Source organism: Aplysia californica, unplaced genomic scaffold, assembly GCF_000002075.1.
Source record: "Aplysia californica isolate F4 #8 unplaced genomic scaffold, AplCal3.0 scaffold00450, whole genome shotgun sequence".
NCBI classification, from domain to species: Eukaryota; Metazoa; Mollusca; class Gastropoda; order Aplysiida; family Aplysiidae; genus Aplysia; species Aplysia californica.
In genome coordinates, this window is record NW_004797720.1 from 97,552 (window position 1) to 110,933 (window position 13,382).

Below are 13,382 nucleotides of genomic sequence, written 5' to 3' on the forward strand. Positions count from 1 at the left end.
AGAGAAAAGAGAGAGAAAAGAGAGAGCGATAGCGAGAGAGGGAGAGAGAAAAAGAGAGAGATAGAGGGAGAGGGGGGAGAGAGAGAGAGAGAGAGAGAGAGAGAGAAGGAGCGAGAGAGACAGAGAGAGAGACAGAGAGAGAGAGAGAGAGAGAGAGAGAGAGAGAGAGAGAGAAAGAGAGAAAGAGAGAGAGAGAACGGAAATGTTTTGCTATCTGTATAGAATTAATGTTTTAATGAATGTTTCTAGTTACTCACGTTTCAACTTTATTTTGACTGTTCGTGAATTCTTATTGCATTGTATATTTTTAGTGAACACATTTTCAACCTCACTGCGAGACTGTTTTTCTGGTATAAAATTTTACACATATGCATTTATATTATATGTATAATACTTTGTTTTACATACACATTTGTGTCGATTAATTTTTAAGATGTGATGTCTTTTTCATTGTAATGCGCATTGAGCATCTTTCAGGAAATGGAAATGCGCAGTATAAATGCTATTTATTATTATTATTATTATTACTTTCGATTTGGAATAGGGTTTGTTTTCTTCATCTTGATCAGTCCTGCCTAAGACGGCCACCTGTCTTATACGGCCACTTTTCTCCTTGACAATGCGTGGCCGTCTTACACAGGTTTGACTGTATTACCTATCAAGTAATATTATATTCATATTTATTTCCCCCAGACTTTTCAACCTGGATGACTTTCTTTAAGTCTCATAATCCCTCATGTAAGCACATATGAATACAAATTTATAATAATAACTCATTCATGTAAATTAAACACATAGAATATGTATTTCTATTACAACAAAATATAAAGAAATATTAACCCTTAGCCTTAGAGAAAGCTTAGCATCACTCCTGCCTAAGGACGTCATTCTCAAATCATCCATTAATAATGCACAAACTACCTGATAGAAGTTTAAAAAGCAGCTAAAAACCTGTTCAGAAATGCATGTTCTTGAGGCAGTCATGATGGAATGTGCTCATACATATATATATATATAATACTAACGTCAGTGTGACACAAACGTTATCAATCATAAGTGGCATCATAATCTTGACTCGGTGTCCCAAACTGATACTGTTACATATTCCCTCTTATCTTATATCCCATCGTACACACATACTTTTCACCCACACACAATTTAACCACAAAACCATAAGAGTACTAATTATGACCAGTAAAAACACAGTCAAAAGACCGATACAGTGGTGTCCATGATGACTTAACAGCAAGATAGATTAAAATAGATTAGAGCAACCTCTGACTAACAGCAACAAAATTTAAGCTTGTGTTACAAATTTTTTTGGCATATTATCCTCTTTAACGGCAACCCATTGCACTAATAACGACCTTTCTTACTATAAAAATAGTACGACAAATTTTATTTTTGAAGATTCAAAATCTGTGAACACCAACACTGACCCATAATTTCAGTGTGTGCACATCTCGACTGCGCTGTTTATCTCCTCAAAACAACTACCCTGGCTAAAAATGCACTATGGTGAGTACAGAAGTTTAGTTCACACCCTCTCACCCAGAGCAACCTTCCTTCAAAAGTTTGAGGGGAAAAGTCTGCTGTGGTCACTGTGCATAATATTATTACAGCCGATGCTCAAACACTGCCCTTATGTTCTCACTTTCTGACATCACCTTGTCCAGATATTAGCCTCGTTAGGATCCATGCGCGTGTGTGTGTTGGAGGGGGGGGGAGGGGATATATTATCTTTAAGTTAACCCCCCCCCCCCTCTTTGAAAGTTCAGTTAGAAGCAACGTCCACTGATCTGAAACCACGGCCTGGTTCCATGTGAGTATGTACTATCCAAACATACATTATTTGATTTAGGAAGGCAGTGATGATAGGCCACTGAAGAAATAATGTATGTTGACCTGATGGGTGCATCTTGTCATTGCAAGCGTCTAAGTGCAGTAATTTAGAGAAATTGTGTCCATGGTCACACTTGAGAGCAAAGCTGTGCATTTGTACATGAATGATTTCACCTCACATAAAATGATCTGAATTTGTTTTGTTTTTCAATTCATTTGCGGGGTGGAGGTGTCTTAGTTTAGTTTTAGTAGAGTTTTCACAGCGTTTGCAGGAATTTGGTTCACAATGATAGCCTTTTTTTTTCAATCATCATGAAAGAAAAAATATATCAAAGCTATAATTAGAAGCAAGAGTCTTGCTGTCCGATTTTTTCTAAACTACATTTTGCAAAGAGGATTGTAGGCCTACTTTTTCAAAGTATGTCGTGCAAATTGCTCATATCATTTTTTTTTTAAAGTATATAATCTGAATTTGTGACTTTAATATCAAACTAGAAGGCCTCTGGTCTATATAAATAGGCCTATATATATGTATAGTCTATATATATATATATATATATACATAAATATACATAATATACGAAGTGGCTATTCGGACTCAAACCTCAAATAAAAAGGCATGCTGGAATTTATGTTTTCATTGGCCTATATTGTATCGATTTCAACATGACTTACATTTTGGTTGATTATTATAAAAACTGACTCTATTCTGCTTTCATTTTTAACACTGTTTTTAAAATTTAATTTGCATCTTATTTGTCCCCCAAAAATGACAATATTTTAATGACTTTACTAACGTTCTGAGCTGATACCCCTGCTTCAGACTGTAGGATTAATATTGTTGCTTGTATAACACATGTATTGCTTTGTCCTGATTTAATTTGAACATCATGTAAAATTCATGCTGTTGGAAAAATTATACCTTTCCATTAGACCACTGTTACCTGTACTTTGAATGACTGACTTTTTTTTTTTTTTTCCATTTGGAAGGGTCTTAACTTTTCTCTTCTTGACTGTTAACCGTACTTCCAATTGATCAATGATTTAGTCTTTCTCGTCAATTAAAGTTGGTTTATACTACAAGTAGTCCTTTGTTGTTCAGAAACATTGATTTTCAATTTTTTCACTGCTTTGAGCTAACTCAGATTCCTTTTCCCTGTTTGCCTTTGTTGTGTGTAGCATTTCAGATAAGCAACTATTGCTCACTTTTGACATTACAAATAGGCTTACATTTCCTAATTTGTTTAGAAATTTTTGGCCAGATCGTAGAAACCGAGGAAGGTTAAGGTCGAATTGCCTGTCCACTTCACATCCGGTGCGTACTCCCGGTGATTGCACACATGTATTGGAGTTTGAGTCCGAATAGCCAAGGCCATGTATAGGGCTGTATATATATAGGTATATATATAATTAATATATCTTTTTTTATATATAGGTAGATCTATATATAATTAATATATATATATATTCATTTTTATTATATAAAGATCTATATGTATATATGTATAATATATATGAAGAATAATTTGTTTTAAAAAAACACAAAAAAACCCAGTAGGCCCTAGGCGTGTACATTGTACTGGTACTAAATTACCCTCCCCCACACACACACACACAAATCGTACTCTATCCTCCAATGCCCATCCAAAACCTTGAGCTAAAACTGTCAAGCAGACTTCGACCATTGAAAGCCCTTACAGGCACCACCTGGGGTGCCTCCAGGGAATGCATATATAAAGCCTCTATATATTATGCTACTTGTCGGTCAGCTATCGACTATTGTGCCCCCGCCTACATGCCTCTTGCCAAACCCTCCAATCTGCAGAAACTGGAAACTTTTAGCACCGATCTTGTCGTCGACTGCAAGCGTGCTAATGAACCAGCTGTCAGGAAAGCAGCAGCAGAGGCTACAATTCGTTCGCTCCCCCTGCCTGATGTAGAAGTCTGAACTGACGGTTCAGCTAAGCACGGTACTGAGTATGGAGGAAGTGGAATACTGATCAAGACCGGTGATACCGAACTCGACCAACGTGTACCTGCGGGCCGGTATTGTTCCAGCTACAGGGCCGAGCTTGTAGCTCTCGACACAGCGCTTGACATGCTTGTGGCACTACATACAGCAGGCAGCCTTCCGAACAGTGTACGCATCCATGTATACACTGATTCTAGATCAGCAGTCATGCGCCTCTCTTACAGCCCTACCAACCAATCGGAAAAGATGGCCTGCTCAATCTGGCAACATCTGCACACCCTCTGTCAACGCTCTGAATGTTCCATCCACTTACAGTGGATTCCAGGCCACGCTGGACTGGCTGGGAACGAGGAAGTTGACAGCATCGCCAAAGAAGCAACAGCGCTTACCCAGATTGACACGCCAATCGATTTCTCGACAGCTAAAGCCGTCATCCACCGATCGACCCGCGCAAAGTGGAAAAGAGAGGCGAAACCCAAACCGCCGTTTGCCCAGCCGCCGTCATACCAGCTTGAGGCCTCGCTCAGACGACAGGACCGCCGGCTTCTCTCCCAAATGAGAACTGGTGGAAAATAGCCCAAGCTGAGATCATATCTCCACAAAATTGCGCCAGCAGACAACCCAGATCTGTCCTGTGGAGCCTGCAAGGAGGAGGACGAAACTATGGACCATGTGTTCCTGAGATGTCCCGCCAGCTATCAGGCTAGAACCCATCTGCTGGGACATTTCAGTAACCCACTTTCAGCACTTTCTAAGGACCCCCGGGCGAGTGTTGAGTTCCTGCGTGCTGTCGGCATCGCTGACCGTTTATGAAGCCACAGCGCCAGAAGAGAGAGAGAGAGAGACACACACAAATAGCCTGCAAAACTCACACACAAGATACACTATATCAATCACGAAACACCAATGCCAATAAATACTAGTACTAGATCTAGATCTAGGCATACTATATCGGCAAGCTATTAAATAGAAAACGATAACGATACTTATTTTAGTTTGCCCTAGTCTAGAGCTAGATCTAGATCTCTATCTGCGACAGCATACACCGCACTGACACACAAAAAGCTTGACTTGATATTCAACTCAAAAGAATAACTAGAGTCTAGAATCTAGATTTAGATCTAGAATCTAGAGATTATATTTCTTCATATAGATCTAGATCTATATATATATCTGCATACCATCATTTCTTTCGTGCAAAATGCAAGTCTAACAAGAACAGTATTTGATAGATTAGAAATCTAGATTCTAGAATATAGAGATCTAGAATCTAGATCCAGATAGATCTAGATCTAGATCTAGATTCTAGATCTACTTCGTCTTTCGTTGCAGTGCATTTTTCTTTTTTCTTTTTTTTTTTTTTTTTGAACTAAGGTTGGCTACGATCTAAGATAATTTGAACAAAAATCAAGAAATCGAGACCAGGCCTAGGTTTTCGATATAAGCATTGTTGCAACACGTTTTTCTCTCAAGAGTCTGCACAACAATACGCAATTATAGATATATCTAAGATCTAGAAATCTAGATCTAATCTAGATCTCTAGATATTTAGATCTAGAATCTACCATTAGAAAACGAGATGTAAAACAAAAACAGAGAAAGTAGAAGGCCCTACCCCACACGTTGAGCCATCCTTCAACGATGTTCGCGTCAAGCTCAGTTGTGCACTCACTTGAATCAACGTTTATTTCAGGGCAAAGCGACATATTTCAGCTCACAATATTTTACTTCTCTTGCGTTTCGTGAGGCAGTATCTCCATGTCGTCTCTGTTCTCAGTTTTCTGAGACATGCGATGTTCTGAGACGCGCGGATGAAGATGTCACTCAGCGACTAGCGGCACCGAACGATGGCACCGCACCGATCGTCGATGCTGGAGAAAAACGTAAACAAAGCAGCCACTGCTGGTCTGATACCAATAAAACCACTCATATCGTATAAATCCCTTCGAGAAAAGTATCTATAAGAAATTAAACATGTTTGTATAAAAAAAAATTAAGAACTGCTGTGAAAAAACAATCGTACAATCCCGTCAGTTGACAGAGAAAGCGATATCGATCTCCCGGCATTTAGTGACTAAACATGTGTTGACGTCTAAAAATAGATCAATGTTACCTGGTCGCACTAAATACCGCGACTAACAGTGTGTGTGTTTGGCTCTCAAACTTAAAGAGATGGCATCTTTCCTTCGGGTAGGTCTACTTTCAGAATAATAATAGGGAATGTAACTTTAATGTAAGAGATTTTCTGTAAAATATGAAGCTAGATCTAGTTCTTAAATGAAATTAAAACCAACATTGGTATGCATTGAAATGAGAAATGAGCTTTCTTGTGTGTTCAGTTTATCGACATAATTTAGTGTGCTTGTCCCTGAATACAACAATGTAAAACTGTTCCATTCAACCTCTCACACACAACCAACATCATAGATCTAATAAATAATTCAACTTTAGGCCTATTCCCAACCCACCTCTTCGCTCAGGCCGAAGTAGCAACTAAGAGAACCCCCCCCCTTTTCCCCCTACCTTATCAAACTTGCATAGATCAAGTTTTCATTTCGCTTCGCTTAAAGCTTAGATCTATGCCATGCTGCTGATTGCTTTCGGTTTCTAGCACACTCTCACAGCGAAAGCTTCGCTGTGTCTGATTCTGAGCCTTTGAGTCAGGCTCCGCGTTGTGCCAACAGCCTCTCCCGTTGGCAAGACTTGCTCAACAGTCGATGGCGAGAAGTGCGACGTTACAAGTCTTTATGCCTTCATTCGTCAGGGGGCCCTCCTTCCAGACAGCATTTCATCTCACGTAGCATGCAGACTAAGCTGTCTGTTGGCAGGTAGTCGCTTGTTATTCATCCCATAACCTAACTTTATACAGGTGGAAAATGAAATCGATGAATTCAAGAGTGAGTTACATGGATGAATGTATTATCGAATTCAGAGGCATGATGGGGTAGGTCAGGCCCGGTAGCCATCTCTAACTTTTTTTCCTTCAAGCTATCCAAGATCCCCATTCTAGATCTATGAAATTTTGTACTGGATATTTCTATCAATGTAACAAATTTAGTTTTCTAAATAAAACATCCTTTTTACTTTTATGATAGCTGTTTGTTTTTAATATGGCGGACGTTACCATGACAACCGTAGACTCAAACAAAAAGGTTACAGTTAGTTACATTTTACATGTTTTTTCCTGTTATACCTCCTTGCTATAATGCTTTATGTAAAAGGCCATATATAGAGAGAGTTACCGAGATAGGTTTATAAACAACCCCCCCCCCCCCCCCCCGAAGTATCCCTAGATCTATACGGAAACTAAGTTAGGGGAAACCGCCGTTAAAAGTCTCAAATTCTACTTTTGGCGACCTGGGATGGAAATTAATGGCTCTAGACCGATGGTCCCTTTCCATTTTTCTTTTCTTTTCTTTTTTTTTAAAGGAGAAAGAGGAGGTTTGAGGGGGGGGGGGCAGTTCATTATTTCCAATAGTATTACTTTTTCTGATCGATGCAGGAACACGTGGCTTCTCTCCGACCTACATCCAATGCTTACTTCAAACACATGAATCACTCTATTCAAATTCAATATTTCCTGCTCGCTTCTCCTCGTAGTTGTGTATGTTGTTGGGTATTTAGATGAACCTAGCTTAATGTATAATAATATAGCAAAAGACGAAGGAGCACACACATATACAAACATACGCACACACGCACACAAGCCTAGGTTTTGGCAATGAGCCTGAACAAACTCCCTTGCTCACGTCCGAGTATATCAGAAATCCATAGCGACCTCGCGATAGCCGCGTCATCGTCTTCACAATAGATCAATTATACCCGGGGGGGGGGGGGGGGGGGCACACGGAGATCTCCTAACATTGAGCACAATACCAGAATCAATATGCACGTACTTCTTTGCTTTTTTTATTTCTCGTGAAAACCTATAATTTATTATCTCGAGATACAGCCCTGTCGTCAATTGCGGGGGGTGTGGTTTGCTCAGTTTGAGCTCGAATTAAATACAAGCAAAAGATCATCTTTCACTTATTTGACACAGTCTCTTTAGCCTGTTTAGCTGACATGTTCAGTTAAATTTATTCGAGAAGAGATGGAAATCTAACAGCTACAGAGGGGGCTCTCGTGGCCTAGAGGTTAAGTTGGTGGCCTCTCTTTCAAAGGTCCCGGGTTCGAATCTGGGTGGCGACCGAAACTTCTCTAAAATTGTCTTCTTTCACCTTCTTTCATTCTCTCTGGAATCTAACAATGTTCTGTCGTCTGCTTTCGTTTCCTCTTTCTGCCCCTATCCCCTCACCTCCTTTGGGCCCCCCCCCCCTCCCCCCCCCCCCCCCCTGGGCTCCCGACGCTTTCTGCAGCCTTTCTACTGCTACTCCTTGGCTCCTTCCTACTGCCATCTTTCGCTTTCAGCTACACCCTTGATTTTCTGGTAAGGAAGATCTACACCTAGCCTTCTGAAACAAGGGCGAAAAAGCCCGGAGGACCCTTGTGCAAGTTACGCACTTTAAAGATCTCTTGGTGGCGTCGCGTGGGTTGCAGACAAGGTGGTGCATAATTGGAAAGTGAGCAAATGCGCAATAGGCTAAGTAGCTACTCTTACGATTTATAGAGAAAGTCAGTAAGAATCAGCAGGATATGCCATATCGATATTTACAACTGTTTCTAAATGATACCACATAAAAGTTGCAATAAAGTGAAACAATACTAGCAACTCACTGTGCTCACTATGGGAAGACTGAAAGATTTCAACATTTGTAATTACTTCGTGCAGCACCAGGACTTGCTACACAATAGAGGGAGACAACAGTTTCGGTACCCACAATAGAGAGAGACAACAGTTTCGGTACCCATTCTTCATTGAGTTACCATAGACTCTAGTGTAGTAGATAGGCTAGCGGAAATTTGGATCAAATTTTAGCTCGCACCAAATTGGTGCTGCGAAGAACAGTTTCATGCGCCCTTCTTCTTGTGCGGGAAGAACAATGCCTATATAAATCTTATATAGTGTGGTCAAAAATTCGATTCGTGGTGCGCCTTGTTTTCAAATATCTCCTCAACTATTGAATAAAGGTTCTCCAATTTTTCACAGTGACTTGTATCAATTTGTCTTAACAGATCAACATTTTTGTAAATACCTGCAAGCTGTATTCTAGAAAATTCCTTAATAAATACTAATTTTAAAAATCCAAGTGGGTGGTTTCTGCAGATTTTTAAATGTTTACGGCTGGGGCAATATTGCTTTTAATAACAAGTCCGTCAGGTTTTTCTAATCGTGACATTATGCTTATTGAACGCATGTTTTGAGAGCTATTAGTGCAAAAAGTGTTCACTATAACAATAATTTCTTGTAACAAGTTTTGCAAGTAAAAATTGTCTTTTGATGAGCTTTGACTTAGGCCATGTAATCAAAATGTGTGTGAGAAGCAGGAAGTGCTGTGAACAATACCATTTTACGTGTGACAGAGATTTCAAGTATTTTATATAAATCTATGAAGAAAAGTTTTTAAATCTAGCCCCAATTGTTCTAGAAAAATATGATTTAGTTAAGACGAATTGATACAAACTGCTATGCCTAGTATGGATGGCATTGGTACACCCGTTAAAGAGACATACAGAAGGGTTGACCAAACAAAGCATTTCAGGACTTTCATTTTGGTGTTCATTGAGATGTTTATATTTTTCAGGATTGAGCTCATTTTATTGAAACTAGCATTAGCCATTGTAGTTCTCCGTTTTATTTCCGTAGAACATTTGGCATCAGATGTTATCATAATATATCCTAGATATTTAAACTGTTGGACTTGTTTGATCTTTTCACCTTTGCTAATGAGATTACAACTAGGATTTGCTGCTTTTTTATATTACCATGAATTCTGTTTTCTTTACATTCAATAATAATCCTTTACGTTCACTTTCTGTTACAACAGTTTGTGAAAGCAATTGAACGTTCTTTTCGGAGCCTGCTATAAAAACTGTCATCTGCATACCTGTTGTTATTAATATTTTCTCCATCTACTTTGAGACCTGGACATTCTTCAATGTTTCTAAGGATTGTTTGACTGTACATGTTAAAGAGGTCTGGTGACATAACACATCCTTGCCTCGCCTAATCTGCTTATATTCACTGTATTCTCCATTAATTCGTACAGCAGCGTTTTGGTCCCAGTACAAATTTCTGATAATTCTTAGGTCTTTTCCATCTATGTCTAGCTTTTCCAGTATTTTAAATAGCTCATCATGTCTAACTTTATGGAACACCTTTGAATAATCTATGAAACATAAATACAGATCTTTCTGTGCTTCAATACATCTTTCCATTAACATTGTTAAGTTGAATATAGCATTTCTGGTGCCCTTGTCAGGAAGAAAGCCGAATTGCGTTTTAGATATCTCTGGTCTTACATTTGTTCTCAATCTTCCCATTATTACTCACAGCAATATTTTTGTAAAATGACCCATAAGGCTAATTGTTCTATGCATATCACACTCAGTGGCACCTGGTGTTTTAGGTAAAGCTATAAAAACTGATTTCATCATATCTTCTGGGATCTCACCGTTGTCATAAATAGCATTTAGCAGCTTTGTTGTTATTTCAGTGCCTAGTTCTTCAAGCACGACAATCGCTTGAACTGGAATATCATCCGGTCCTGTGGCTTTTCCTTGTTTCATTTTCCTAATGGCAGCTTGTACTTCTGCTTTCAGTATTGAAGGTCCATTTATTTCATTCTTTATTACCGGTTTTTCTCCTCTATTATCTTTGAAAAGTTCTTCTATGTATTCTGACCATCTGTTTAAGACATCCCCGTTGTCCATTAAAATATCCCCTCCCTTTGATCTTATGCATCCTGTATTTGAGCATCCTTTTATCCCACTTACTTCTTTGATTTTGGAATGCATGTATTTGCTGTCTTTGTTTTGGTTTTTCTCTATTTGTTGACACTGATCATTTATCCATGTTTCTTTTGTTTCGTTGCATTTTTTCTTTATTTCCCTGTTTAAGATGTAGATCTAGTACTTTTCAACATTTGATTTTGCCTCCTTTCTTCTCTCTTCCATTAGTTTTCATATGTCCTGGGTCATCCATTTTTAGCTTTTTTAGCTTTCGGGGGGATATTTTCTTCCACAGCTTCCATTATTGAGTCTTTCATTGTTCTCCATAGTTCTTCCGATTTAGTCATGTTTTCTACAGCTTGAAATTTATTTCTTGCACCTATGGAGAATCGTTCTTTCAGTTCTTGATTTGGCTTTAAAAGACCTATGTCAAATTTAGGTTGATACTTTGACTTTTTTAGTTTCTTTAGTCTTATCCGCTTTTTACACATGACTGGTACATGGTCACTATCACAGTCTGCTCCTGGCAGTGATTTAGACGATTTTATTGTATTTCTAAAACGTTTCTGAATAAGTATGAAGTCTATTTGATTTCTATCTCTATCGCCAGGCCTTTTTCAAGTGTATCGTCTTCTTGGGTGATTTTCATACCAGGTGTTTGATATCATAAAATTATTTTATCTGCACCATTCTACCACTCGTTCCCCGCGTTCATTCTCTTTACCCAGTCCCCAAGGCCCAACTATATCTTCTATACGTGTACTTCCTACTTTGGCATTAAAGTCTTCCATGACTACCTTTACATCTTGTGATTTTAACTGTTTCATTGCCTTATCAAGGTCTTCATAAAAGTCTCAATTTCCTCGTTGTCGTGCTCTGATGTTGGTGCATATATTTGGATGACACCTATGTCAAAAGGTTTTCCCCTCTAATTTAGCCACGATGACTCTATCTGACACTCCCCAAAAACCTTTGATTTTGATGCTCTTTGCTGTTGCTTCGTCAAATAAAATTCCGACTCCTCTTTCATGGTTTTTTCCTCCTGAATATATTATAATTGTTTTGGATCCTCTTTTAATCAAGCCTGCCCCCTCTCATCTCACTTCAGAAAGGCCTAACATATTTAGCTTCATCCTATCTATTTCCTGCTTTATATAATCTAATTTGCCTTTTTGGTTCTCACATTCCATGTGGCTATGTTAAGTTACTTATTTTTGCAACCAGTAGCTGGATGACGATCGGGCGCCACCTGCTGCCCGTGGCAGTCCCTACCGAGCGGGGAGTTCAGAGCTGGATCGTGAACCCCCTTAACGCTGTTATCTGATAAATGAATGAACTTTTCCATGACTATTCTTGGGATATTACATCAGTGGTTTCCCGATGCCTACTGCATGTTTGTGTACTGTTTTCTCTGCTAGCTTTTGTCATCCACTGACAACCCACAAGGCAGTGAGGGCTTTGGTAGGATTTATGGCGCCTCCCGTCGCCAAGATGGTCCCTTCTTCGAGTGTGTGAGGTATTTATAGAAGCACTTGTGCCACCAGGGTTCCCCTCTACTCTCCACGACCATCTCCCATTTGGTTCGCGACTGCTTGGCAGCTAACCTCCATATCTAGAGGCCTTTCCCCTACCCACTACCCGGGGACGCGCTGGGTTGGGCGAGGTCCCTATACTAAATCTTAGTACTTCCCAGGAACCTCAGAGTAAACCCCTCAATTTGACAGACTGTTTAGTTACAACGTATGAGCGAGGAGAATTAGAGAAAAGTCGAAAAAGAAGAATAAAAAGAAATAAAGAAGAGAGAGGGAGAGAGGAGGCGGGGCGGAGAACAATAATAACAACGATGACGACCACAATATCAGGAGCAACAGCAACGTCATCAATATTAGAGAAAGGGGGAGGGAGACAACAACAATAACAATTATGAGCAGCAATAACAACTTTAAAATTCTAGACAATTTTGGCATTTCAAATACAATTACTAGATTTAGCTTCATAAACTACTCTACAATAACAGTGAAGGAGACAAGGAAAAGAGAACGAGATAGAGAGAGAGAAAAAAAAGAGCACGGGGGTATGTGCCAAAAGAAAGGTACCAAACGTTGGATTTTGACCATTTTGAGTAGAGATATGTAGGAGGAAATTCAATGCTGAATACAGAGGTCTTTGAATTTTTCTAATGTCTCAAGTAGTTTTTTATTTTTTATTTATTTATTTTTTTATTTTTTTATTGATATATTGCACATTTTGCGAGGTAGGGTATAAAAATCTAATTTTGAGAAAATGAGGTTTAAAGTTTAACAAACGTGAGAATACATTCAAACTTTATAAAATAACGAGTTTTTAAAAAGTATTTATTCATGGAAAATTCCTTTCGAATTTAGCATTCAGTTGACATCAAATATAATGAATGGAATCGAATCCAATGGTAAAACATAGCAGGGATGAGAAAGCGTGCTTCAAGAATAGATTTTAACACCTTTTAAAAGCAGTTTCATTTGTTTTTATTATACCCTGCCCTCAAAATAATTCAAAATAAAATATTTAGAAGTCAAAGTTATGAAAACCCTTTGAACGTACTGAAAATAGGTGGATCTAGATCTAGATCTATAATTTTTAAAAAATAGAAACACATTTTGGTCAAAAAATATATCTTTGAGATTATCAGCCTGTAGCTCGAAACGGTCTGGTATCTTTTGGTACCTTTCTTTAGGCGCGCACACATATGTATAGATTT

General features: G+C 38.7%; 2 protein-coding genes across 4 annotated transcripts in view; one reads left to right on the plus strand and one right to left on the minus strand.

The window, feature by feature from the left end:
- Positions 1 to 6,311, minus strand: part of LOC101849787 — a 92,732-nt gene extending 86,421 nt beyond the window's left edge. For all 3 annotated transcript variants that reach the window (XM_005105061.3, XM_035971505.1, XM_035971504.1), the window contains exon 1: positions 5,430 to 6,311. In XM_005105061.3, the coding sequence (XP_005105118.2) occupies positions 5,430 to 5,520 (91 nt within the window). In that variant the 5' untranslated portion in view covers positions 5,521 to 6,311. The remainder of the gene's footprint in view (positions 1 to 5,429) is intronic.
- Positions 6,312 to 6,618: 307 nt separating this feature from the next.
- Positions 6,619 to 13,382, plus strand: part of LOC101846833 (RNA-binding E3 ubiquitin-protein ligase MEX3C) — a 37,048-nt gene continuing 30,284 nt past the window's right edge. The window contains exon 1 of the mRNA XM_005105048.3: positions 6,619 to 6,642. The gene's annotated coding sequence lies outside the window, so the exon portion shown is untranslated. The remainder of the gene's footprint in view (positions 6,643 to 13,382) is intronic.